This window comes from Trachemys scripta, chromosome 10, assembly GCF_013100865.1.
Source record: "Trachemys scripta elegans isolate TJP31775 chromosome 10, CAS_Tse_1.0, whole genome shotgun sequence".
Classification (NCBI taxonomy): Eukaryota; Metazoa; Chordata; order Testudines; family Emydidae; genus Trachemys; species Trachemys scripta.
In genome coordinates, this window is record NC_048307.1 from 71,808,812 (window position 1) to 71,832,586 (window position 23,775).

The 23,775-nt window shown below is 48.0% G+C and overlaps 1 protein-coding gene across 2 annotated transcripts in view; it reads left to right on the forward strand.

Moving 5' to 3' along the window:
* NTRK3 (neurotrophic receptor tyrosine kinase 3) overlaps positions 1–23,775 on the forward strand; it is a 332,474-nt gene that overhangs the window by 270,518 nt on the left and 38,181 nt on the right. For both annotated transcript variants that reach the window (XM_034783964.1, XM_034783962.1), the window contains exons 13-15: positions 930–1,060; positions 8,076–8,248; positions 16,158–16,401. In XM_034783964.1, the coding sequence (XP_034639855.1) occupies positions 930–1,060; positions 8,076–8,248; positions 16,158–16,401 (548 nt within the window). The remainder of the gene's footprint in view (positions 1–929; positions 1,061–8,075; positions 8,249–16,157; positions 16,402–23,775) is intronic.

Below are 23,775 nucleotides of genomic sequence, written 5' to 3' on the forward strand. Positions count from 1 at the left end.
GTGGCTCCCATTGGCCTGCAGCGGCGAATTGCGGCCAGTGGGAGCCACAATCGGCCGGACCTGCAGACAGGGCAGGTAAACAAACTGGCCCAGCCCACCAGGGGCTTTCCCTACACAAGCGGCGACCCCAATTTGAGAAACACTGACCTAAACAGACAGAGCATAAACCGCAGTGTCCCAGCTAAATTCCTATTGGTTTGCTCCTTCCTGCGTTTCAGTTGATATTTTCCTTCACTTCCTTTCATAAATTAGGTCAGATCCTGCAGCCTTAACTGAAGTGAAGAGGCTCACTGAAATCATACTGATGATGAGCCTGCACCTGTAGAAATGTTCATGGGAGTGAGGGTTGCAGGATCGGGCTCTTATGTGGCATTGTTGGGGCTGCTAAACTGCTGTCACTTACTGCCCAGAACTTCACGAAAAGTTAGTGCTTTCTCTCCTCCCAGGTCATTTTCCTCATTTTGACCTACCGGGGTCAGGCACCCAACTACAGTATCTCTCTTGAGTTTTGGGGTTTAAACCAACCCAAAATCTCTATGCAAAACTCACTCAAAATCCTCAGATTTCATCTGGTCTGGCATCAAAACCACGTGAAACCGCAACATGTCATGGACGTGGTGCCAGAGCATATATCATATCCAGCTTTGTTCCAAACAGACCCAAAACAACATGGGAGATTCAGCTGAAAGTTTCCTGAACCTCCTGTTAAACCTGCTGTGAGTTTTAGCAAAAACAGGATGACTTTCAAGTGCTTTCCTTGCTGATGTTTTGGGCAGCTCTAGTTCCACTACTGTGTGGCTGCATCCCCTGTAGGGGTGCATGTGAAAAGGTAGAGTGCTTGTAAAGCACTAGAAATGTAACTAGTTGTTGTCCGTTCCCTGCATTAACCTGGATTCATTCTCCCTTCCCCATCAACCCATTCTCTGCAGATGTTCAGCATATTAAGAGGAGAGACATCGTTCTGAAGAGGGAACTGGGAGAAGGTGCTTTCGGGAAGGTGTTCTTGGCCGAGTGCTACAACCTTAGCCCCACCAAGGACAAGATGCTGGTGGCAGTGAAGGTAAATCTCAAGGGAGCATGGAACAGAATGTAGTGGAGGCTGAACAGCAAGGTATAGCGGGATGATACTGTGTGGGAAGGACAGGAAAGGGTAGGTGGGGAAGGTTTATCAGATGCAGTAGATTGTGGTAAATCCACTTAGTCACATAAAGTATCAGCATTTTGCTTCAAGGTCATTTATTCTCACCAATGCCAAAACCTTTCCTTTCCTTTCCTGTTGATCTGGCCACGAGGCACCGAGGAGAATCTGCACTGCACTGGTCTGGAAGCTAAAGCTGACATGCAGCTGCAAAAACAATGTATAGAATTCACCTGCCCTCTCTGAGAAACTGTGGGTCCTCCCCCGCCGCCCCTCCTTTTGCTCAGCCCTTTGTTTTATCTTTTGCTGTAACTATATATGAGAAGTTGAGGCAAAGAGGCCTCAGCAAAACACACACGCAAAAAAATCCAAAACACAGACACAGAAACCCCACAGAAATAAAGTTTTCTGGGATGATCTGCAAGGTCCTCCAAGGATCACTTCCCGCTGAGATCTGCTCCTACCAGCTTGGTCACACAACTCCAAGCTAAAGGACTTCCAACAGAGGCCAGCTCAGCATGGCTTCTACAGTCTCAATCAGCTGTTGCGTACACCCCTTAAGGGTCCTTTTGAGAGACTCAGAACACGTTTGCACGGCAAGTCCAGGCCTCGGGTGGAGGAGTCTGCTTAGTGGATAAGTGTGCTATCATATCAAGTGGCACCAGTTGGCAAATACATCATAATCCACCATGGTAACTGCGGCCATGTAAATCATTGTCAGTGGTTTTGAATTTGAACCGATACCCTACAAAGAAAAAATATCTCTCTCCAGAATCCCAGAGACAACCTGTTCCCAAAGAGAGCGTTGTTTTAATCAACCTTTTAAGAGATTTTTTTTAAGCTCACTTTTCCTGGTACATTCTGGTTCTGAACTGCAAGGTGCCACCTTTTCGCTCTATGCTACAGAGATGTATAGAATAACTACACACATGATTAATTATCTGAGAGCGTGGCTTGTGCCATGGTGTCAACCTTGTTCCCCGACTTGTGCCTGCCTCTCAACAACATCCAACCCTTATGGCGTATAAACAATGCGTCCACAATCTCTTAGGGCTCGACTGAGTTCCATTTGCTTGTGGGCGGTAGCGTTAGCTTGACTATCTCCCACTAATTGTTGTTACAAACTTACATCTCCAGAATGCCTTTTGTCATGGTCACAAAGCATTTTACACAAGACTGACTTTGCCACCTCTGAAATGCGCCCAGCTTCAATATGCAACACAACAGCTGTTTGACATCCGACGGCAAGGATAGGAAAGAATAATGTAGCCAGTTGAAGCCACAAGGGGAATTTAGGGAGCAAGTTTAGGTAGTTATGCAAAATCTGAACCTAGGCCGGCGGAGCTTAATGTCAGTCCTCCTTTACAAAATGCCAGAGGGTCTTTAATTACCACACGTGACCAAGGCTTCCTGTTTCACATCCAAAAACCTACCCCCCAGCAGCATCACACCCCTTAGGACTGCATTGGCATTTGTTCAATGATGGGTTAGATGGAAGAATTCCACCTGCTGGAGCATCAATATGACTTGCAGCACGCTGGGTTTTCTTGGAGATCTCGCAAGTGCACACAGACTCAACCTCCTGAGAACTGACTGTGATGGCAAAGAGGTGGCCCCAATAATGAAACCCCATTCCCCCACAGGAAAGCCTACAGGACTCAGTAGCATTGGCAGTTGATTTCTACAGGCTCATGTGAGATGACCTCCTTTCCTACATCAGAACATCTTTTTCTTTTCTCCTCTTCATTTATTACAGGCGGGACTGATCGCACTGCCCATTATTGAGGTTGCCTGACCCTTCCCATTGTAAGACCCTGTTTTCAGTTGATAATACCTTTGCCAGATTTTAACCATTTAGGCTGAAGATTCCCATGGTGGGTGTCTGCCTCAGGCTGAATTTTTTTTTTTTTTTTTTAAATTTCAACCGAAACAATTCAGCTGTGTTCAAGAACGAGGTTAGGGAAAATGCATTGTTTTGCCCATGCTAAAAAATGCTGATGACCTTTTGTTTCCAAAGTTCTAGAACCCCCATGCTTTGGAGCCAGGAACTTGAAATTTGGCAAGGAAGTGGCCTTTGTGTCAATGACATGCCTTTCGCTGTCCCTGTGAAAATCCACCAAATTTGGACCAATTATCAGCCTTTGAAAAATTGCTGTTTGCACGTGCTCAGTAAAGACTGCTTAGATTTTAGCAGCTAAATTCCCTGAAGATTTCATGAAATCCTGGCACTAAAATGGAGAGAAGGGACACTCAGCATTTCCTATGCTCTCAGTGACCCCCCCACCCCACCCATGGGCCCAGGCAGCATGGAGAAGGAGGCTGCCTGATTCAAATGCAGAGGGGACATGAACCAGACTTGGGGGAAAGAGTAGACTGGGAGAAGGAGCTGGGCAAGGAGACTGGACTGGGAGCTCGGGAGAGAAATAAGGACGGAGACAGGAGCCTGAGAACCTGTAGATCAGGGGTCGGCAACGTTTGGCACGTGGCTTGCCAGGGTAAGCACCTTGGCAGGGCGGGCCAGTTTATTTACCCGCTGACGCAGCAGGTTCGGCCGATCGCGGCCCCCACTGGCCACGGTTTGCCGTCCTGGGCCAATGGGGACAGCGGGAAGCCACGGCCAGCACATCCCTCACCCGCACCGCTTACCCAAACATTGCCGACCCCTGCTGTAGATGGAGGTGTGTCTGAGAGTGGATGAGGATCAGGGTGGGGAGAGGAGACTGAGACTGAGAATCAGTGGGGTGGGCAGAAGAAGTAGGAGGGGAGATAGATCTGATGAGCTAGGGTGCATGCAGAGAACTGGAACTGGGTGGACAAAGAGATGGGGTAAGTGGGGGAGTTGGGGATAAGGCACTGAATTTGGAGGAGCCCCAGGAGGGAGATTGGGACTGGGGGCCACTGGGGATGGGGAATACCAGAAGCGGGGAAATGGGCAACTGGAAGCCAGAATGGGTGAGAGTGATAGATCAGATGAGGAGCTGCGATGGGGTGGGAAATTGGGACTGTGTGAGCTAGGAGACTGAGACAGAAATGAGAAGCCGGAGGAACGGGGTCTGGCACTGGCTGAGGAGAGTGGGACTGGGACATGGAACTATGGATGGAGAAGAGACAAGAGTGGAGGGAATAGAACAGCAGGGATCACAATTGGGAGAATGGGCACACTTCCCTCTGGAGCCCGTAGTGGCACCTGAGATTCCAATCTCACTGTTCCTCTGCTGTCAGCAAATATCTGTGAAACCCACTGGCAAAATGTTCCCCTCTAGTGCTGGTCCACATAGAGGATGCTACTGTTATCCATTAGCTTACCTGGCAGCGGTCTGTGCAGTTGGAAGGCTCCAACCCTGCTGATCACCCAGTGGATGTCAATATGATGCCACTCAATGACATTTTTGTTTTCTCAATTTGCTTTTTTAAAACCCTAGGAAATAACACACACAAACTATATTCAAAGAACATGAGTGAGGTTGTAAAGTCAAGCATTGTAACGGTAGGAAATACCAGCATTCAGGTTGCCTGCTCTGAAGACAGAATTATTCAGATCTTCACGTGGCTTTTCTGTGGTCCTTATCACTCAGTGCTTCACAAATACTAATGACTTTATTTTCACAACACCCTGCGTTATCCCCTTTTACAAATAGGGGACTGAGGCACTGAGAGATTAAAGTGAGAAGTACCCCTTCATGCCCAGTTTGGATGCCTTTATGCCAGAGTATTGCATGCAAAGCACAACTCCCATTGACTTCAGTTGCAGCTGTGAGTGCAGAGAGAGCTGCAAATCAGAGCCCAGAGTCTCAGGTCAGGCACGAGGAAAATGAGGAACTCGCAGTTAGTGACCACCTGTGTAAAGTTAGGGTTAAGTGACTTGCCCAACATCCAGAAGAGGCAGAAACAGAGGTAGAAGGCAGTTCTCCTAGGCAGCATTCAACAGCCTTAACCATGAGACCCTCCTTTCTTTTTCCTCGTCTCTTTTGCCTCATTCACTACACACCTTCCAACGTCTATATTTCCTGACTTTTAATTCCTTGGCTTTACAATCTTAACAATGTTCCTTTAACATATATATTCCCATTACCCTGGAGAATCAACGATGTATTCAGGGAACTTAAAAGTCATTGTACCTTGAAATATCAGGTCCAAATATAAAGGGGGGAAAGGATGATTGAGGGGGGAAGGGAGCTATTTTCCTGTAGCAGCAATACTATAAAGATATTAAATGATTAAAAATCATCAGGTGCCTGAGATGAGGATGGATGTTTTGCCATCTGCACAGTGTGACCGTCATCCATCTAAATATCTCTAGGTGGCTATCCCGTGAGGGCAGAGAATTAAAATGAAGTTATAGCATGTGTTGAGCGGGTGTAGGGTGAGGGAAGGAACAAAGAGGTGTGGCCTCATGCTTGGATAATAACCTGTGGAGATTGGTTCAGCGGGAAAAGCACATGGATGGAAGAAGAGCACTTGCCACTTTGCTAAGCTTAGTGTCTAGCTCTGGGTTCTCAAACTGGGGGTCGGGACCCCTCAGGGGGTTGTGAGGTTATTACATGGGGGGTCGCGAGCTGTCAACCTCCACCCCAAACCCCGCTTTGCTTCTAGCATTTATAATGGTGTTAAACATATAAAAAGTGTCTTTAATTTATAAGGGGGGGTCTCACTCAGAGGCTTGCTATGTGGAAGGGGTCACCAGTACACAAGTTTGAGAGCCACTGGTCTAGCCTGACAAAGCTGCAGGACAGGCTGGATTTATTTTCAGCATCTCACTCGATAGATCCACTGCCTCAAGACACAGCAAATGAGAAAGCGCCTCCTAAATGCTGAACAGTCTTCCAGTGCATCATTTACAGCCAAGTTCTGCTGACCTTCTCTGACTATTTGTGCCTTTGAATTCCAGGCATGAGTAAGATGAGCAGGGTCTCGTCCTTAGTCCCCAATCAGTGAGGTGACCATATGAGTTTACAGACTGACAAGAGAAGGACTGGGGTTTGTGGTAACTCCAATGACATCATTACACAGACAGAGATTGGTAAGCAGACAGCAGATGTCCTGGTAGGGTGGGCACCCAAGAAGAAATAATTACAAGGGATATTGTTATGATCAAGTGGCACTAAATCTGACCAGCCTTTTTTGATGCGGAAAGGTTCGCAGTCCATGGCATTTGTGATGATTCTCCCAAAACGATCGTGGGGAGGGACAGCTCAGTAGTTTGAGCATTGGCCTGCTCAACCCAGGATTGTGAGTTCAGTCCTTGAGGGGGCCACTTAGGGATCTGGGGCAAAATCAGTACTTGGTCCTGCTAGTGAAGGCAAGGGGCTGGACTCAGTGACCTTTCAGGGTCCCTTCCAGTTCTACGAGATAGGTATATCTCCATATATTTTTTATTTTTATTTTATTACACCTACAATAACAAAGCAGTGTCCAAACCAACCTCCATAAGCAACTGTACAGTAATAAACAGTGTGTACAGCCCTGCACTCATGCGGAACCTGACCGTATACTCAGGAAGTATGTGCAGTCAAGGCCTCCCAGCACCCTACAATAACAAGTGTGTGCATTCTTGTAAGCTACCCTATAACAGCAGCAAACCGGTGTGCTCAAATGTGCTAAAGGAGATGTTTTTGGTAAGGATACAGATTTCAGCATCAATCTCTCAGGGAGCTGTTATAAACAGCAGGGAATAAAAACATGATTTTAAAAATGATGAGGAAAGATTTGACAGTGTCCTTCAGAGGCATTTTGAAAAATCCTCCCAATAACTGCACAGCCCAGCAAATCCGTCTTCAGAAGAAAGGAGGCGGCGTCAGCTATTTCAAAAGAAAAGACAGCTAGAGGGGGCTGGCTAGCTCAGGAGCGGAGTAATAATGAGATACTGAGCCTTTCGCCCCTATGTCACCAGTTGAAAACCTGCCCAAGCTGGTAAGAATGGGAATCTATTACCCTCTGAGGGCTGTTTGCTGCTCTCTGTGAAACGAGGTGGGGAATGAGCTCTATTGCCAAGTAGGCTGCTGTCCACATAGGAAGAAACTCCAGCCTAGTGGCGGTAACTGCGGCTCAAGCTCAGCAGAGCTGACTGGTGCCATGGAGCCGTACCACCTTTGCCAGCTCCTACAGGAGGTGCCTCCAGGGTATGGTTGAGGCACATAGGGAGTAAAGGCCCCTTTGACAGCACTGTGAGAAGACCGTGAACTCCGTGATGGGTCCCACAACAAAGCCCCCAAACCGTCAGGTGTTTAGTGGGAAAGGAGCAGGTTGTCTCTCCTTGTCACAGGGAAGTGAAGAGATCTGTGATATTTCTAGCACCTGCTGGTAAGACACTGGACTTTAATGGTAGGGAAGGCAAACTCCTCCTCCTAAAATCCAAACAGACTTCGGCCTTGTCCCAGGTTCAAACCAAACCCAAACCATATTGAAGGGTTAGGAACAGTGCACTTAATGCAAGAGGGCAGCTCCTATAAAAGGTCTCCAGCCCACCTGTAACTTCCTCTAGCTTCCTTCTCTTCCCATCTGTTCGCTCTCCAGATTTACTCAGCAGATTCAGGCAATGCTACCCAGTCTCTTTCCCCCAGCCACTCTTGGGTTCCCCCCTCAGTGTCAGCCCAGGCTGGGTTTCAGGAGGAGGGTAGCTCAGTGCAGCAGTTAGAGCATGAAACTGGAGCTGGCACTACAGGATTCGGTTCCCAGCTCTGCCACCCACTCACTTTGTGGCCTTGGACAGCTCACTGTTTCTCCATCAATAAAATGTGGATAATGAACCTGGTTTGTCTCACAGTGGGGCTATTAGGCTTAATTCGTAGCTGTTTGTAAAGTGCTTTGAGATCCTCGTGTAACAGGCAATATCACTCTGCAGAATCCTCTACCCCGAAGAGCCCAACGCTGGAGAGACCAGGCCTGGTCATTCTGACTCACACCCTCCCAATTCTGTTTGTATGCTCCCCTCTTCCAGGCTCTGAAAGACCCCACTTTGGCAGCTCGCAAGGATTTCCAGAGGGAGGCAGAGCTGCTCACCAACCTGCAGCATGAGCACATTGTCAAGTTCTATGGGGTCTGCGGTGACGGGGACCCTCTCATCATGGTCTTTGAATACATGAAGCATGGGGACCTGAATAAGTTCCTGAGGTAAGCGTGAGCTGACTGCTGAGAGGGCAAGGCAGGGGCCACTGAACCTTCCTCCTCTGGGTCACTGCTTTGAATCCAGGCCAAGCCAGTAGGGACCAAAAATTGTTACTGTCCAGTGACTACTTGACTGCCTAGATAACATGAGTCGGTCTTCCCAGTCCAGCTTCCAGCAGACAGGGGTCAGCACTCTCCACAGAGAGCCATGCAGACTGGACTTCTTCCTCATCCAGGAGTGGCGCCGGGGTTTTTGCCACCCTAGGCGGCAGCGTTCCTCCTTTGAGCATTCGGCGGCGGGAGGGTCTTTCCGCTCCGCGTCTTCGGGGCACTTCGGCGGTGGGTCCCGGAGTGAGTGAAGGACCTGCCGCCGAATTTCCGCCGAAGACCCGGAGCGGAAGGACCCCCCGCCGCCGAATTTCCACCGAGGGCAGCAAAATGCCGCCCCCCAAATCCTGCCGCCCTAGGCGACTGCCTAGGGTCGCCTAGTGGAAGCGCCGGCCCTGTCCTCATCCTTAGAGGGTGTCCATATGGTCAAAGCAGGTTTGAGACAGGAGGCAGCCTGGGAATGCTATGGATAGGGAGCTCCAGTCTGCAGGGCTGGCAAATCAACACCTTTCAGCAGCTTTGAAATTCCTGTGCCAAACAAAGCCAAGGACTGAACTGACCCCCCTGAACACTTTCTCTGGTTCGTAAAAACGAGGTTATCGTTCTGCTGTCATGCATTTCGTTTTGCGCATCACCCACCTCAGAATCCTGATGGGGCCAGGAGTAAAAATACCAAAACTCTACCCTAGAGAAGCTGTACTTTCAGGATGTCTGACCTGGCTGGCATCAGTGGTTAGAGATCCTGTGAGATTTCCAGTTCCCCTTTCTAGATCCAGAGATCTGATTTTGGGGTGCCACTAGACCCAAACACTGGACCTTTGCTCACTAATTCTGGTTAGAGGTCCCAATTGTGATCCAGATGTCCTAGGGGAATTAGCTATTGTAGGCTGGCCCCATTTCAATAATTGCCTCACCTGCCTCTAGAGTGGTAGAGATTAAAACACCAGCCGGGCTTGTCTATACCGCATGGTAAAGCGCATTAGAGGGGTGTGATTTGAGAGGTGCTCTGCCTGCCCTGTGTTGACCCTCCTGGTGTGAACAAAAAGGTTTCAGTTTGTGTTAACGTAGCCCTGTTTCAAATCTCTGAGTGGTGTGGAGCAGACAGCAAATGTGTCTGATGCTAGTCTCCTGTGATGCAGAAATCATGCTCTAAAGCTTGTACTGTAAGTGGAGTGGCGCTTACCTCTTGAAATAATTACTAGCTTTATTTCCAAGTATTTAGAAAATTGGACCCTTGATATTTTTGTGTTTTGACTGCTAAACATGAGCATAATTGCATGAGGAATGAGGAGCTGAACGTGGTGTCAGTGCCGGAACTGGGGTTCTCCTGTTCACGGAGATTATTGCTCCACTGTTGCAATCGATTTCTGACCGGGAAAAACAAATCCTTCCCCAAAGGTTTGGGTTATTAAACAAGTGTCCTGAGTGATGAGGCTCTGGGAATGGCTCTTGAAAGGTTCACCTCTCCCCAGAGCTCTGCAAGGCGGCTCTCGCACTGATGTCGGAGTTTCACAGTCCTTGGGGGGCAGCGCCAGCATTTTGATCCCCAAGCCAGAGGTGTCTTGGTGGTAGTGTGCAGACTTCAGGAAACTGCATGTGATTTCACAGGTCGATTCCTATCCTATGCCCTAGTGGGATGAACTGCTTGACAAGTTAGGAACAACACAATACATCACTTTATTAGACATACCGAAGAGGCATTGGCAGGCCCCCTTCACAGCCAAATCCAAAGAGAAGCGAGCCTTCCCCACTCCGGGGCTTTGCCATTTCACTACCATGCCTTGTGTGGCACCCCACCACCTTCCAGCAGTTTATGGACCACCTCTCCCTGCCATCATTGTGAGCATGTGGCTGCCTATTTGGATGAGATGGCCCTTCATTTAGTTCGGAGTGCAGATACAACCTGTAGGACAGTGTGTTGCTGAAGGAAGCCAGCCCAGAGAAAAGCATGAGAGACCAAGTACTTGAGGTATTTAATAGAAAAGGAGAAAATCCATCTGCTCTTAGATGAAGTGGAGTCACCATTCCCTGGCAAAAAAAAAAAAAAAGAAATTTTGCAAGCCTTGTCCTCCTTAGGACTAGCCAGATATTGCAGGGGAGTCATAACCTATTGTACCACTTTGACATCTCCTTTAATTGACCTCACCAAACAGAATGCTCCAGAACGGGCCAGCTGGACACCGCAGCGTGACAAAGCCATTCCTTATTAAGCCTTTCCACTGCCAGAGCCCTGGGGCCTGGCTTTACACAGACATTCGTACTCCAGACGAAGGCCTTGGAGCCATTCCACCCCCACACTTCCAGGGTTGTATTGGAGTCAAGCAACAATTTGCCTCATTAAGTGAGATAACCCATGGTTGAAGAGTGCCTGGGTGGGACATGGACTCTCTGGAATCACCTATTAGGGAGGGTCTGTGTCTCATTACTGTATTATGCCCTACTGTCCTGGCTCCATGTGATGGAATCCAATCCCTGGATTACCCAGTAGTCCCAGGCATTACACCTTACACCTTTTGGATGCTTTTTCCCTCATACTTTGGTCATCCCCGGGCGCCCTTCTCTGGGGAGTTATGTGGTGGGCAGAATGGACACCCTGGAACACCAGTAGCTGCCTCGCATCCCCCAGCCCCTTTTTTACTAGCGATGGGAGGAGACACCAGCCAGTTATTGGGACAGGAGGGCTCCAAGAGACACCTGGGCCAAGGGAACACCCCACAAAGCTCGGGGAGTTCAGAGAGACCATGAACCCCCTGAGCCTGATTCACTAATGCATCTGTGCTGCCATCCTCACAAAGGGGATGAGGTAGAGAGAGGGCAGCCCTGGGAAAGGGAGGCTGCTAGACCGAACCTCTCTCCCTTGGGCAGTGAGCTCAGGCAGAGCCATGAATTGAGCCCTGTGTCGTTGTTTGTGAGCGTACACTGAGTCCTTTGTGTAGCCAGCCCAGAGGTGCAGGGCGGGGAACGGGAGTCAGGTCTCTTTAGGCGTGAAGGTCTTTACATCAGATAAATAGGGCCTGTCTTTTGCTTGCTGCAGAGGAGCCTCTGAAGGAACTGGAACAGGGACTCACCACACCTCTCTTTGCTGAAACGATAGGGAGGTGCCGTCTTTCAGGCAGGGCATAAAGCCCAGGCCCTGGCCACTTGTGTCACTTAAAATCCCCAGCGCATTCCCTCAAAAAGGGGAGTTCACACCCAGACACTGTCAAAACCTCAGCAAGGATAATAACATTCTTCTTTAATTTCACCCATCAGCTTCAAGGTCCTTCTTCACTGCCTTCCTTAAGTCCTTCTGCAGCGTTATTGTGCACCATGAAGCAGCTGCTGCATTGCACAACAGTGGTGGCTGCACATCAGTGCTGGTTAGGAGTTAGCCCTGGCAGGAGAGGGCCTACCTACCACTGACTTCCGCAGATATTACCCCAAGTTAGCCTGGGGCTGAATGTGGACCAGTCTCTGAAGCCCTTGGGAGTATTCTAGCTGTGTTGGTCACAAGATATTAGGCCATAGCTACCTACAGCTTTAGTTATGTCGCTCAAGAGTGTGAATTAGCCGCACTCCTAAGCGACATAACCCATGCAGACGTAGCACTGTCCACTCAGGTGCATTCCTTGCTTTGGGTGTTTACCCTGCAGGAGGCATGCAGAAGTTTTCTTTGGCATACATCACCCAGCACTGCTCCCAGGGCCAGAGGGGCGGGGGCTACTTTCAGGAGCAAATCAAATGAACTTGTCCAAGTTTAACTACACCTTTCAATAGAAATTGAAAAAGTAGTAAAATGGGAGCGGGCTCACTTTAGCCTGGGCTTCCCACAGATAAGCATCATAAATAAAAGTCCCCCAGTTTTTATTATGGCCTCTCAGAGAAAACACTGAACAATAAAGGTGACCGATGTGGCAAGGGGAGTCATTTCAATTTACACCTGCCAGCTGGACTGGGGATTGAGTGCCACAGGGTGGTCTCTCTTCATACTTCACTCCCAGCCCTCATGCAGCCTGGCTGCTCCTCTCGCCACTGGTGGCAGCAGATCAGACGTGTCAGGCTGCCGTCGGCCCGTCAGGAAATACAAAAAGGCCTGCTGCAAATTGCAGTGTCCTGGCTGATAAAAGGCCAGCGTTGAAATGGCAGCTTCCTCCGAAAGAGCTGTCAGGGAGAAGTGTAAACATCCCTCTCCAGGGAGCAGGGGGTCTCCAGGGCTGACTTACTAGGGAGCCTGGGAGTTCACGAAAAAGAACAGGAGGACTTGTGGCACCTTAGAGACTAACAAATATTAGAGCATCAGCTTTCGTGGGCTACAGCGCACTTCTTCGGATGCATATAGAATGGAACATATATTGAGGAGATATATATACACACATACAGAGAGCATGAACAGGTGGGAGTTGTCTTACCAACTCTGAGAGGCTAATTAAGTAAGAGGAAAAAAAAATTTTGAAATGATAATCAAGATAGCCCAGTACAGACAGTTTGATAAGAAGTGTGAGAATACTTACAAGGGGAGATAGATTCAATGTTTGTAATGGCTCAGCCATTCCCAGTCCTTGTTCAATCCTAAATTGATTGTATCTAGTTTGCATATCAATTCCAGCGCAGCAGTCTCTCCTTGGAGTCTGTTTTTGAAGCTTTTCTGTTGTCAAATAGCCGCCCGCAGGTCTGTCATTGAATGGCCAGACAGGTTAAAGTGTTCTCCCACTGGTTTTTGAGTATTATGATTCCTGATGTCAGATTTGTGTCCATTAATTTGTTAGTCTCTAAGGTGCCACAAGTACTCCTGTTCTTTTTGCGGATACAGACTAACACGGCTGCTACTCTGAAACCTGGGAGTTCACTAGAGCTGCTATGCAAGGCAAGGCTGCAGAACCCCTGCTGTGCACATACCATTGGTGGCTGCTCCGCATCTCTGTGGTGTTCAAATATCCTCTTTCCCTCTGTGTTTACTGCATGTCTGTCTCCCTCTCTATCTAGCCATGGAGAAGGACAGAAAGCGAGCGTGCGTGCGTGCGTGCGTGCGTGCGTGTGTGTGTGTGTGTGTGTATTAAACTGGGCGCTTGGATGGTAGAAACAGCTAGAGTGACGGTTATTTCCATTGTAAACTCCTATTTGCAGTCGCCTTTAATTTTCCTCTTTTATTAAAATCTCCAGACTTGCTCCCTGCTCAGAGCCAATTGTTTCTTGGAAGTTTGTGTAACATTTTGATTATGTATGTGTGTAAAATCAGAGCGTGGGTGGTAGCACCAGCTAGAGTTAAGGTTACTTTAAAATTTCCATTGTAAATCCCTATTTGCAGTCATCTTTAATTTTCCTCTTTTATTAAATACTCCAGACTTGCTCCCTGCTCACAGACAATTGTTTCTTGGAAGTTTTTGTAGTCTTTTGATTATGAAGAAAGAAGGAACAAACATACAAGCTATCCATTACAAAAAAAAAAAGTCATAGTAGTATAATTTTAACAGCTCTAGTGTCCAAACAGCTGTGGGCAAAAAAAGACAGTGCTCATTGAAGACGGGATTTCTGCCCCATGCTGACCAAATGTCCATCGCATGAACTGCGGTGTTTTATCCCCAAAGAACAAACCACTCTGATGGGCTGAGAATCTGCCCGGTTTTACAATCCTTAATAAACCGAATTAGCCCCACGCTCTGAGAAAGTGACAGACCAACCCGCCTTCTCATGCTCTCTGCAGCCTTCTCCATAAAACTGGATGCACTGTTGTCACTTATACTAATGGCATTAGCCTGTTGACACTATCCCAGCTACAGGGAGGGAGGAAAGGCCTGTCTAGACTAGGAGAATAGGTTGCATTTTAAAAGGTTTTAACTAATTTAGACACTAGTGTAAACAGGGTGTCACACTTTTACGAAAGTGTTAGCTGGTTCAGGGTAACTGTGCACCCCTCTGAGGTTGACCTGGACCAGCTAATATGTTTTAAACATCACCTGTGTTCCTTACCTAGACAGGCAGAAAGAGAGATTTCTTTGGTGCCTCTTGGTCTGTTGGGAGTTGGAATGAGCAGCAGATCAAACAACCATCTATCAACAACACGTTGCTCGCTTCCAGACCTGTTCTACACCAGAAATATTACTCGTTGCTGACAACAGGTGTCAGCCAGTCGAACCTTGATGAGCAGGGTCCAATTGCAAGTGCAGAACGTGGCCAGCTGTGTTCTTCATTGTTTCAGACGCTGTGGTTTGTTCTGGTGTATGTTTGTCGCTCAGCCGTGCTCAGCACCAGCTCAGCTCCACCTACTGCTGACATGTGTTGTCAACAACAGTTAATTTCCCTGGTATAAAACAGGCTTTAGGATGTTTAAATAAGACATCAATCATTCATCTTATATACTCTCTTCAGCAATCTCCTCTTGCACTCTGCAACATTCCTTAACAAGTTCCCTTAGTCCACAGCTCCTCTCATCATCCCACCTGCTCTTTGCAACTAGCCCCATAATCTCTGTGACATTTCTACCCCGCAGCCCAGCTCCTCCAACCCTAGCCCTGTGCTGTCGGCAGCATTCCTACCTCCTGCTCTCTGCAACATCTCCACCTCTTTCTGCAGCACTCCCTGCTCCCTAGTGCCACCTGTAGAGTTCACCTTCCCTTTCAGAGCTCCTCCTGCTGTCTTGTAGGGGAGCTTTAGGGTTGTATTTGTGGTGGCAGGGAGGCAATAGGCATTTGAAGAAGTGGCATCTGAAAAATGGAATCAGCTGAACCCGAAATACCTGGACACTAATCCCAGTGCTCATCCCAGAGCCCAGCCAAGCACTTAAGAAAAGTAGACAAACAGTTCTGATCTTGTGGGGATGTTTAGCTCAAAGCAGGGAAGGAGGTACAGCTCTGTACGTGCAGTTTCAATTTGCTTGATGAAATGCCAAGAATCATTTAGAAGAGAGTGGTAGGAAAGCCCCAGAGGAAACGTTGTTCTGTATCTAATCAGGAGGAAGAAGATCACAGCAAAATCTTTTGCTTTTCCCCTAAATATGAATGTTTTTCCTATTCCACCTCCACACAGGCAACCAGAGGGTGAACTCCAGTAGGGGAGAGACGCCACCGTGGAGATAGTGTGGCAAAGACAGGCTTAGTATGTGAGGGGAACTGGGCAGGCAGGGCAGCAAGAAGGCTGACCTTGAGTCCGAACCTAGAATGCACACACCTAGAATGTGTCTTATACATAGACCTTGTGCTGCCCAGGATTTCCCCTGACTTTGTAGGGTCTAATCCCTGCTAGCAACTCTGGGAGGGCATGTGACCCTGCAAGTCACCCCATACCCATGCCTTGCTTCTGCCTGCCACTTTCAGCTCCTGTCCAAGCTTACAAATTCCAGGGCTGCCTCAAGGTTACAGTTGGGGCTCTGACCCAAGGAAGCCCAGGAGTGTGTGACATCTGAAGCCCAGCAGGAACCCCCCCCCCCACCGCCTCGCTTCGTGGAATGTCACCCAGGAGCAGAGGACATAGTGGGGGCTGGTGAAAAGGAGTTTGGTGGGAAAAAAGCAACCTGTTTGAGGAGAGAGAGGCCACTGGGGAGCCAGGGAATGATGGGATTAGAAGAAAGGGAGATCTCTAAATATTTGGAGAAGGTTTTATGGGGGGCAAAGTTAACTGAACTGAACTTCCAGATCTTGAGGGCATTCATGTTTGTTTTGGCTCCCTCTTTCCAACAGATCTGCGCATAGAAGCCAATCATCCAGGTGCACTGAGAAGGTCTCAGAGTTGGGGCCCAATGCCCTGACTCCAGGATGAATGGAGGTGGTTTGAGATCCCTGCCACCTGGTTGTTTAGATACCCACTTCTGTGCTCTTTGCTCTTTCCCCTGCAGGGCGCACGGCCCAGATGCTATGATCCTGGTGGACGGGCAGCCTCGACAGGCCAAGGGGGAGCTGGGGCTGTCCCAGATGCTGCACATTGCCAGCCAGATTGCCTCTGGAATGGTGTACCTTGCTTCCCAGCACTTCGTCCACAGAGACCTAGCAACCAGGAACTGCTTGGTTGGAGCCAACCTGCTGGTGAAGATTGGCGACTTTGGGATGTCAAGAGATGTCTACAGCACTGATTACTACAGGGTAAGGCAGCTCCAGCGCCAGGGTCTGAAGGGCAGAGGGAGGCTAGGAAATGCTACAGTCAATCAGCCACCAAAACTACTGACTCGCACGCTTGTTCATTCCTTCCCCCGTGCTCCCACGAACCCTGAAACACATACTCACGCAACCGCCCATGACTCACATCCTTGCACACGTCGGTGTACACACCCACGCATGCGCACACCCACACATCGGTACCCTCTGTCCTTCTCACCTACACTCCCATACACATTTATAACTCAGACACAAATGCACACTCATGCACTTACACACTTTCCCTTCGTCTTTTACATATTCAGCTCTTTCTCTCTCTGCTGCACACACACACATCACTTTCCATTACACACACATGCAATGTACAGTTTTTGATTCCTCTCTTTATTTAAAAAAAAAAAAGACATTGGTGCATTAAAGAGACTCCAAAGGAGGGTGACAAAGCTGATTAAAGGATTGTAGACCGTGATCTGTAGAGTGCAATTAAAGAAACATAATATAGAGAAAAGGCAACTGAAAGAGTGACTGATAACTGCATAAAATAAGGGAGAGGAAATAATAGGCAATTTAGGTTTGACCTCAGGACTGTCTTTCAAAAGGGACATTATTTAGACAATGGAATAATTTGCCAACCTTGGTTGCTCAGGCCCCGTCATTAGAGAAGTTCAACAGGAGACTAGAAAATAAATACCTGGGTTTAGTGCAGCACTAAATGCTAGAACTTGACTCAATGACCCAGGAGCTCCTTTCCAGCCTTATCTTCTGCGATTTATACGTACACATTCCTGTGTCCTTACACACCCCCTTGTGTTGCTCTGCAGTGCCCCATCTGGCTGATGTAGGAGCTTTACTGATGGGCTCTGAATGAAGCTCTCCTCAGCTGTGGAAAATTCGTTTTGCTTTGAGGGGAATCGTGTAGAGGAGTCAGCACCCCACCCTCCACAAAAAAAGAGTCTTTCAGGATAAAAAGTGGAAGCTGTTGCTGTAGGGCACGTTCTGGGTTTGGGTCCTTTCGGATTGTAACATAGGGGGTCTGGTTCTGTGTAGCGGGCTGCTGATTCTCCACCTAATTTCTGTCACCTTGGGGCAGAGTGATCCATGGCCACGTTGTTTTAAAACAACATGAGGTAGGAGCTATCTTGTGGGGGGATGGAGAGTGGAGATGGACAGAGGAAAGCTCTCAACGGAGCGATTGAGCAGTGGCCAAGGTGGGGATGGTTAAGACACTGTCAGTGCAGAGATTTTAAGAACCAGGCTAGATAAGGAGTTAGTGGGCATGATGTCTGGAGGAATCTTGCAGGATTTGGAGTAGGATGAGCTGTCAAGCTGGTATTATCTGAGTCTTCTCTCTATGGCTGTAGAAAAGATATGCTCCGTCTAACTACATTATTGAACCCCCCCCCCCAGTAGGGTTTCTGCAAAAAGAACAGGAGTACTTGTGGCACCTTAGAGACTAACAAATTTATTTCAGCATAAGCTTTCGTGGGCTACACCTCACTTCTTCAGGGTTTCTGTAAGTCATCGAAGTAGCAGGATCGCTGTCGTCCCACTAGTACTGTGCAAAGGAGTGAGCACTGCAAAGAGCTTTGTGGATGAAGGGACTGTGCTGGGCCCTTTTCACTCTCTATAATGGAGATGTCCTGGAGCCCCGCCCGTCTTCTCGCAGAAGGATTTTTTAGGTCTTTATTGACTGAGGAGGTGGAAGTTAAAACGCTCCCTTTCCAGCCAGTCACTGCAGCGTCTTTAGAAGTCATCTGTTTCTAGTGGGCTTTTCTTTGTATCACACCAACTGCCTTGTGTGGCCAGAGCAGCCCCTGGCACTGTGCTCTATACAAGCAGAGAGTCCCAGGGGAAGAGTTTTGTTCTTCAGAGGCCAATTTTTAGGATTAAAACAAATCTTGATCATTTAACCCACTACTACTACTACTTAGCCCTTCTCTAACACTGTCCATTTGAAGGGGTCCCCACAGTCACCCCGGAGAAGTAGGGGTCACTATTATTACTCCTGTTTACACATGGGGAAAATGAAGCACAGGCAGGTTAGGTGATTTGCCCAAGGTCACACAGTGAATCAGTGGCAGAGGACAGAATTGCACCCATGTCTCTTGATTCCCTTATCCCCTCCCTTAGCTAGCAGGCCATGTCCCTCTTAGAGCTGGGAGCAAAACCCAGGAGTCCTAACTGCTCTGTCCTCTGCTCCAACATTCCCCCCAAACTGTCTCCATCTCCCCTTCTGCTTTCACTTAGCACAACAACATTCTTTAATAACATGAGACTTGCTTTGCTGGGTTTGAATTGTGTGGCGGAATACGGTTTGTGAATGGCAGTCGGCATTGCTGAGCTCCCTGCTAGCAGCCGTTGCCACCTTTCTGGGCAAAAAGCTGGTGGTGACACCAGTGGTGTTGGATGTGGCTCTGTAGCTGTGGTCTCAGGGACCCTTTGGCTGTAACCCTGGTGTGTAGTGCCATTGGCTTCTCTTGCAAACCTGGGCAAGGCAAGCAATTCCTCAGCCACAATTGTGCTTCTTGGCCCTGAACGCATCTTAGGATTTTTACTCCTAATGTCTCTTGCATTAAAACTGGATCTTTTGGGCTTCAGAGCTCACCCGTCCCTGTTGCTTATGCCCAGCATGAAGGGCAATTTGACCAGACACCACAAATGGTTGCTGTTGAAGCAACACAGACAGAGAGCAAGATCCCAAGTCTGAGAATCAAAGTAGGGCTTGGACTCCCATATGCAGGCATTAGGATGTGGCTGATGAGTTCAGCCTTTAAGGTTTACCCTTTGGGTATGGTACGAAGCAGTGGGTATAACCCCCATAGTAAGTTCCCTGAGCCAACTTCTCAGGGTCCATGCAGAACACCTTTCTGCTGAGGATATTTCCCGTTGGTAGGAACCTGGAGCAAAGTTCTATTTCGGGTGATTTCTGCATCACATTGTGTTGTGTATCCAGGTTGAGGCCCCAGAAGAATACAGTAATTTATCATTTTCTGAGAAGGCTGTGAAGGATTCCATCTGAAAACTGACAAGATCTGACAGGTCTGCAGCACTCTGAAGGCTGCAGCTTACTTAAATCTGTTGGTCTGTGTGTTTGCCCTCGCCCAGCACTGCTGAGTGCGGATAACTAGGCGCATGGGATGCGGGAGTGCATTCCAGGTTTGGGATTAACTCCTAGCCATTTCTTTCCTTTTCCATTTTTAATCTTTTAAAACAAAGAGAAAGCACCATCTGGCTCATGCATAAGTAGGATGCAAAATGCTTTACAAAGGTGAACTGCTTAATTTCCTGTTACACGTTTGGATACAGAAAACAAACATTGACGTAACAAAAGCAACAGAGTGATTTGTTCTCCCTCTCTCCATGTTCAGTCTGAAGACAGATGTGTCCTTTCCCACGCGGATCACTTAGGAATCCCATCAGCTCTTGCTTTTAAACCTGCTTTGACAAGACAGGGTTTCTTATGGGGATGGGGAGGAAGTGTTTTTTGGCAAGTATGAAAAGATCTGAGATAAAATCTTTGATTCGAAAGGGAGGGAGGGTGGAGGGGTGGGATGGGGACGAGCTGAATCCTAAAACCTGTGTGCATTCCACAGAATTGAAGGAACATTGCTGTAAAGCGTTGTTTAATGTTCCATTTCATTTTTGGTTTTGCTCCCTGTGGGAATAAAGGATTGAATAGCTGTGAATTGGTGAGAATTTTTTTTTTTTTTTTAATTTCATGAATGGAGTCTTTTTCAGAAGAAAGACCCAGGACTGCAATGAGGGGAAGGGGGACTTGCAGGTCAGGATTTAGGTGCAACGGATTTGTGTGGGGAGCCCTGGACTGGAATATCCGGGATTCTATAAGTTAAAACTGAGATGAATCAGCAGTTATGTGCAGGAGGCAAGGGCTGGAACAGCAGATGGTGCAGCAGGTCAGGACTGAGTTTCTCTGACAGCTGGGGGTGGGCAGGAATGGAACAGCAGAGGATGCTGCAGGTGTGGGTTATGCTTGGATCCTAAGAAGTAGGTGACTTCCTCACTCACACCCTCCTCTCTTAGGCACTACCTTAGGGAAAGATCCCAACCAACCCTGGCCCATGCCCTTGCTAGTCTCGATGGGATGTTGAATCTCCTCAGTGAGGTCATTGGGTTCCCCTTCACCAAAACGAGAGAAGGGTACCCGGTGTTTTAATGAGCGGTGAATTGCATTCCTAACAGTTCAGCTTGAATTGGGTGCTTCACTGGTGGTGTACAAGCCCCTCGAGTCTGTAAAATCTGGTTGGAAGTGTTGGAAGAAGATATTTTCTGGTGATGTTTTGTCATTGGCCTGGCGGGTCATGGCCAGAAACATGGAAAGTCATGGAAATGAAAAGTTAACAGAATTCTTCCCAGCACCCTACATGGCTCAGGATTAATAGGAGCTCTGGGTGAAAGTTCAGGTCTTTTCTCCTTTTTAATCCACTCCCCAACTTAAATTAAATACTTTCCGCATGACACTATTGTAGTTGCTGGCTTGTGATGGTAGGAGACCAGGGGAAGGAAGGGTGACATTTCTAAGTCTTCGGAAGAGAACCCTGATCCTGGCTTCTCTATAGCCAACATCTAATGACGCCCAGTTAATGTCCTAACATGGAGATGGCAGCAGGAGTGAGGACAAAGATCCAATCAGAATAGGGGAGTTTGGTAGAATCAAATGCAGTGAAACCTTGTTACAACATCATTCCTGGTATCGTAACATTGGATAGTGCTTAGTCCCCATCATTTTTCAATTCATTTAAGAGTTTCAGCTCTAATCTAGCCATTGGCATTTCTCACACATCCATCGCCATGGTATTTTATTACTATAGAATCCTTCATTAATATAATATCCCTGTTATCTCTTCCCCTGCTGCTCTAGGACTTTGCTTTATTGTCCATCTCCATGTCGCACGAGGGCAGTGTGGCATTCACTGTGAGGCTCTTAGCACCAAGAAAAACGCCAAGCTACAGCACAGTAGTACCAGCAAGAATAATGCCGGACTCCCTGCCCCAAGTTTGGATGCAATGTCACATCTTTCATCCAGTCCCCAGTAGAGTTAGAACAGGTTTTACTGTACCAATACGTAAAAGTGGTTTGAAAACGTACTAGTATTTCGAGCTAATCCATCAGCCTTCCCGTTTTAGAAATCTGTCTGAAGTTTACTGGGCAAAAGTGGGGGAAATCGATTTGTCACCCGCCCTTCTGGCATTACTTCATTCCCATTTGACTAATACTAATTAGCAGAGCGCTAACCCTTTTCCCTTAATTAATACTGAAGAAATAATGGTCTGTGAAATACCAGCCATTTCTCACTGGGAATTGCTGAGGAGCTCTCCGCTCTCATCCCTCTTGCAGTTCTTCCAGGAGGCATGTCTGAAGCAAATGGGCCGGCACCAGAAGCCTGCCCGCTATGCGGAGTGTACTTAGGAGCACTGTGGGCTCTTCCCTCCATATCCCAGTCTGGGACTTGGAAACAAACCGCTGTCCAAATGTCCATCCCGGTCTAGTCTTACTGACTTTGCTGTAAGTTCTTGGGCAGCCCATATAACACATATAGGACTTTGCAGCTTCACAGTGCAGTGCTAACGCTGGCTAATGAATCCAGATCACCTCACCTCTCTGTACCTCAGGTTCCGCTTCTATAAAATGGAAGTGATAATACGATTTACAGCCTGGCAGTGCTGGAAATTTTAATGTCTGTAAAAATGCTTTGAGATCCGCAGATGAAAGGAACTTGGAGCTGGGCGGAGTGTTCCGATTAATTAAGGGCTCCCCATAATATAGGAGACGCCGTGGCAGAGTATGTGCTACAGTCACATACAGAGATAGTCATGGGTGCTATTAGGGGACTATAAGAGCTGTAGAAGGTGCCTCAGGGTGACAGAAAGGGAACCTGGAGACTTTCAGAATGGATGCAGATGTGCCTGTGGACTGGTGGCCGGAGACTTGCAGTGAACTTGGCCAGAGAATGGAGATCTCCACTACTGATGGGAATATTTTTCTCAGTGTAACTTTGTATCCTTTTAGGGAGCGCTATGAAACTTCATTCTCCCCACTTTCATACCTCTCTATTCCAGTGCCAGCGTCAGTCACCAACCTCCCAGACGAGGTCTGGATGGGACTCCCATCAGAATACAACCATGCTGCTGCTTACTCAGCTGGTACTCAGTATTAAGGGCTCCGCATGCTACCTACTCAGTGCGCCAGTCCCTACTGGCAGTCAGAAGTGAGAGAGCAGGACTGGGAGTCACCCGGGTTTGGAAAGGGAGACTCCTGTGTGGCAGTGCAGGATAAGTCTCCCTGGGCCGGCACACTGGGTGTTCCGTGTGTGTAGGAAGAGACTGCGTAATATTAAATGTGTTGGTCTTTGATATCACTCCGGCTCCTGTAAAACCGCTGCAAATTGAATTCACAGTACAGTTTATTATCTCTGAAAGGAAGATGTAAGAGCAGCATCTTGTGTTTTATCCGGACTCTTTTCCCCACCCTCCACCCCTGACTTTTACACTGATGGGAAAAAACCCAACAAATTGTAAAGGTTCTTTTTTCCTCTCTCTCTCTCTTTGATAGTTAAGAGCCCTTCACAAAGCAGAAGAATTAATCGGGGTAATTAGGTTGTGTTGTAATTCATGGCATTTTCTCAGGAATAGTAATTACCCTAATTCCCCCCCACACCCTCAGCCCTCCCTCTACCCCCACCCCCACCTGCCCATCACATGGCTGGGGGTTGCTGTTTTGATGTATATACTGTTCATTTAATTTCTATAATGAGAGGGATGTGGCCGGCTAAGACCTCTCACCAGTCTAGTGACGTCTTCTTTGAAGCACAGACACAAAAGGGGACTGTGAAGAATAGTCTGTAATCAACTAGTGAAAACGCCAGCCTGCCAGCCGTGCTAGGAGGTTTGACCTCTGCCCTAGTATCACCACCAGCTCAGGATTTGTGCCTCCAGACTCAGTTGTAGCATCGTCACTAGTGCATGATGCTCTTAAACGGGTTCAGGTAAAATGAGAATCAACCTGAACCTTCCCCCACGGCTTAAACGGAACCCCAAAACTTAATCCAGAGCTCAAACTAAATCCAGGACCTTGTGCCTGAGGTCACCACATCCCTGCATCTTCCCCAGAGCTAAGTGGACTCCCAGAGGTAGCCAAACCCGCATAGTTTCACTCATTGATAACCAACACATGAGCTTTCAACCAGAGCTCAATATGCCCTCCCCCCCTCCAAATCTTCATCAAGAGCTTGAACTGAGGCCTTGAGCCTTCTTCCAGCAGTGAAGCTCAACTTCAGATGTTTGGTGAAGTCAGAAGCAGTTCAGTTAGCTCTGCCTTTAACTTGTACCCTGCCCTTGCATCTC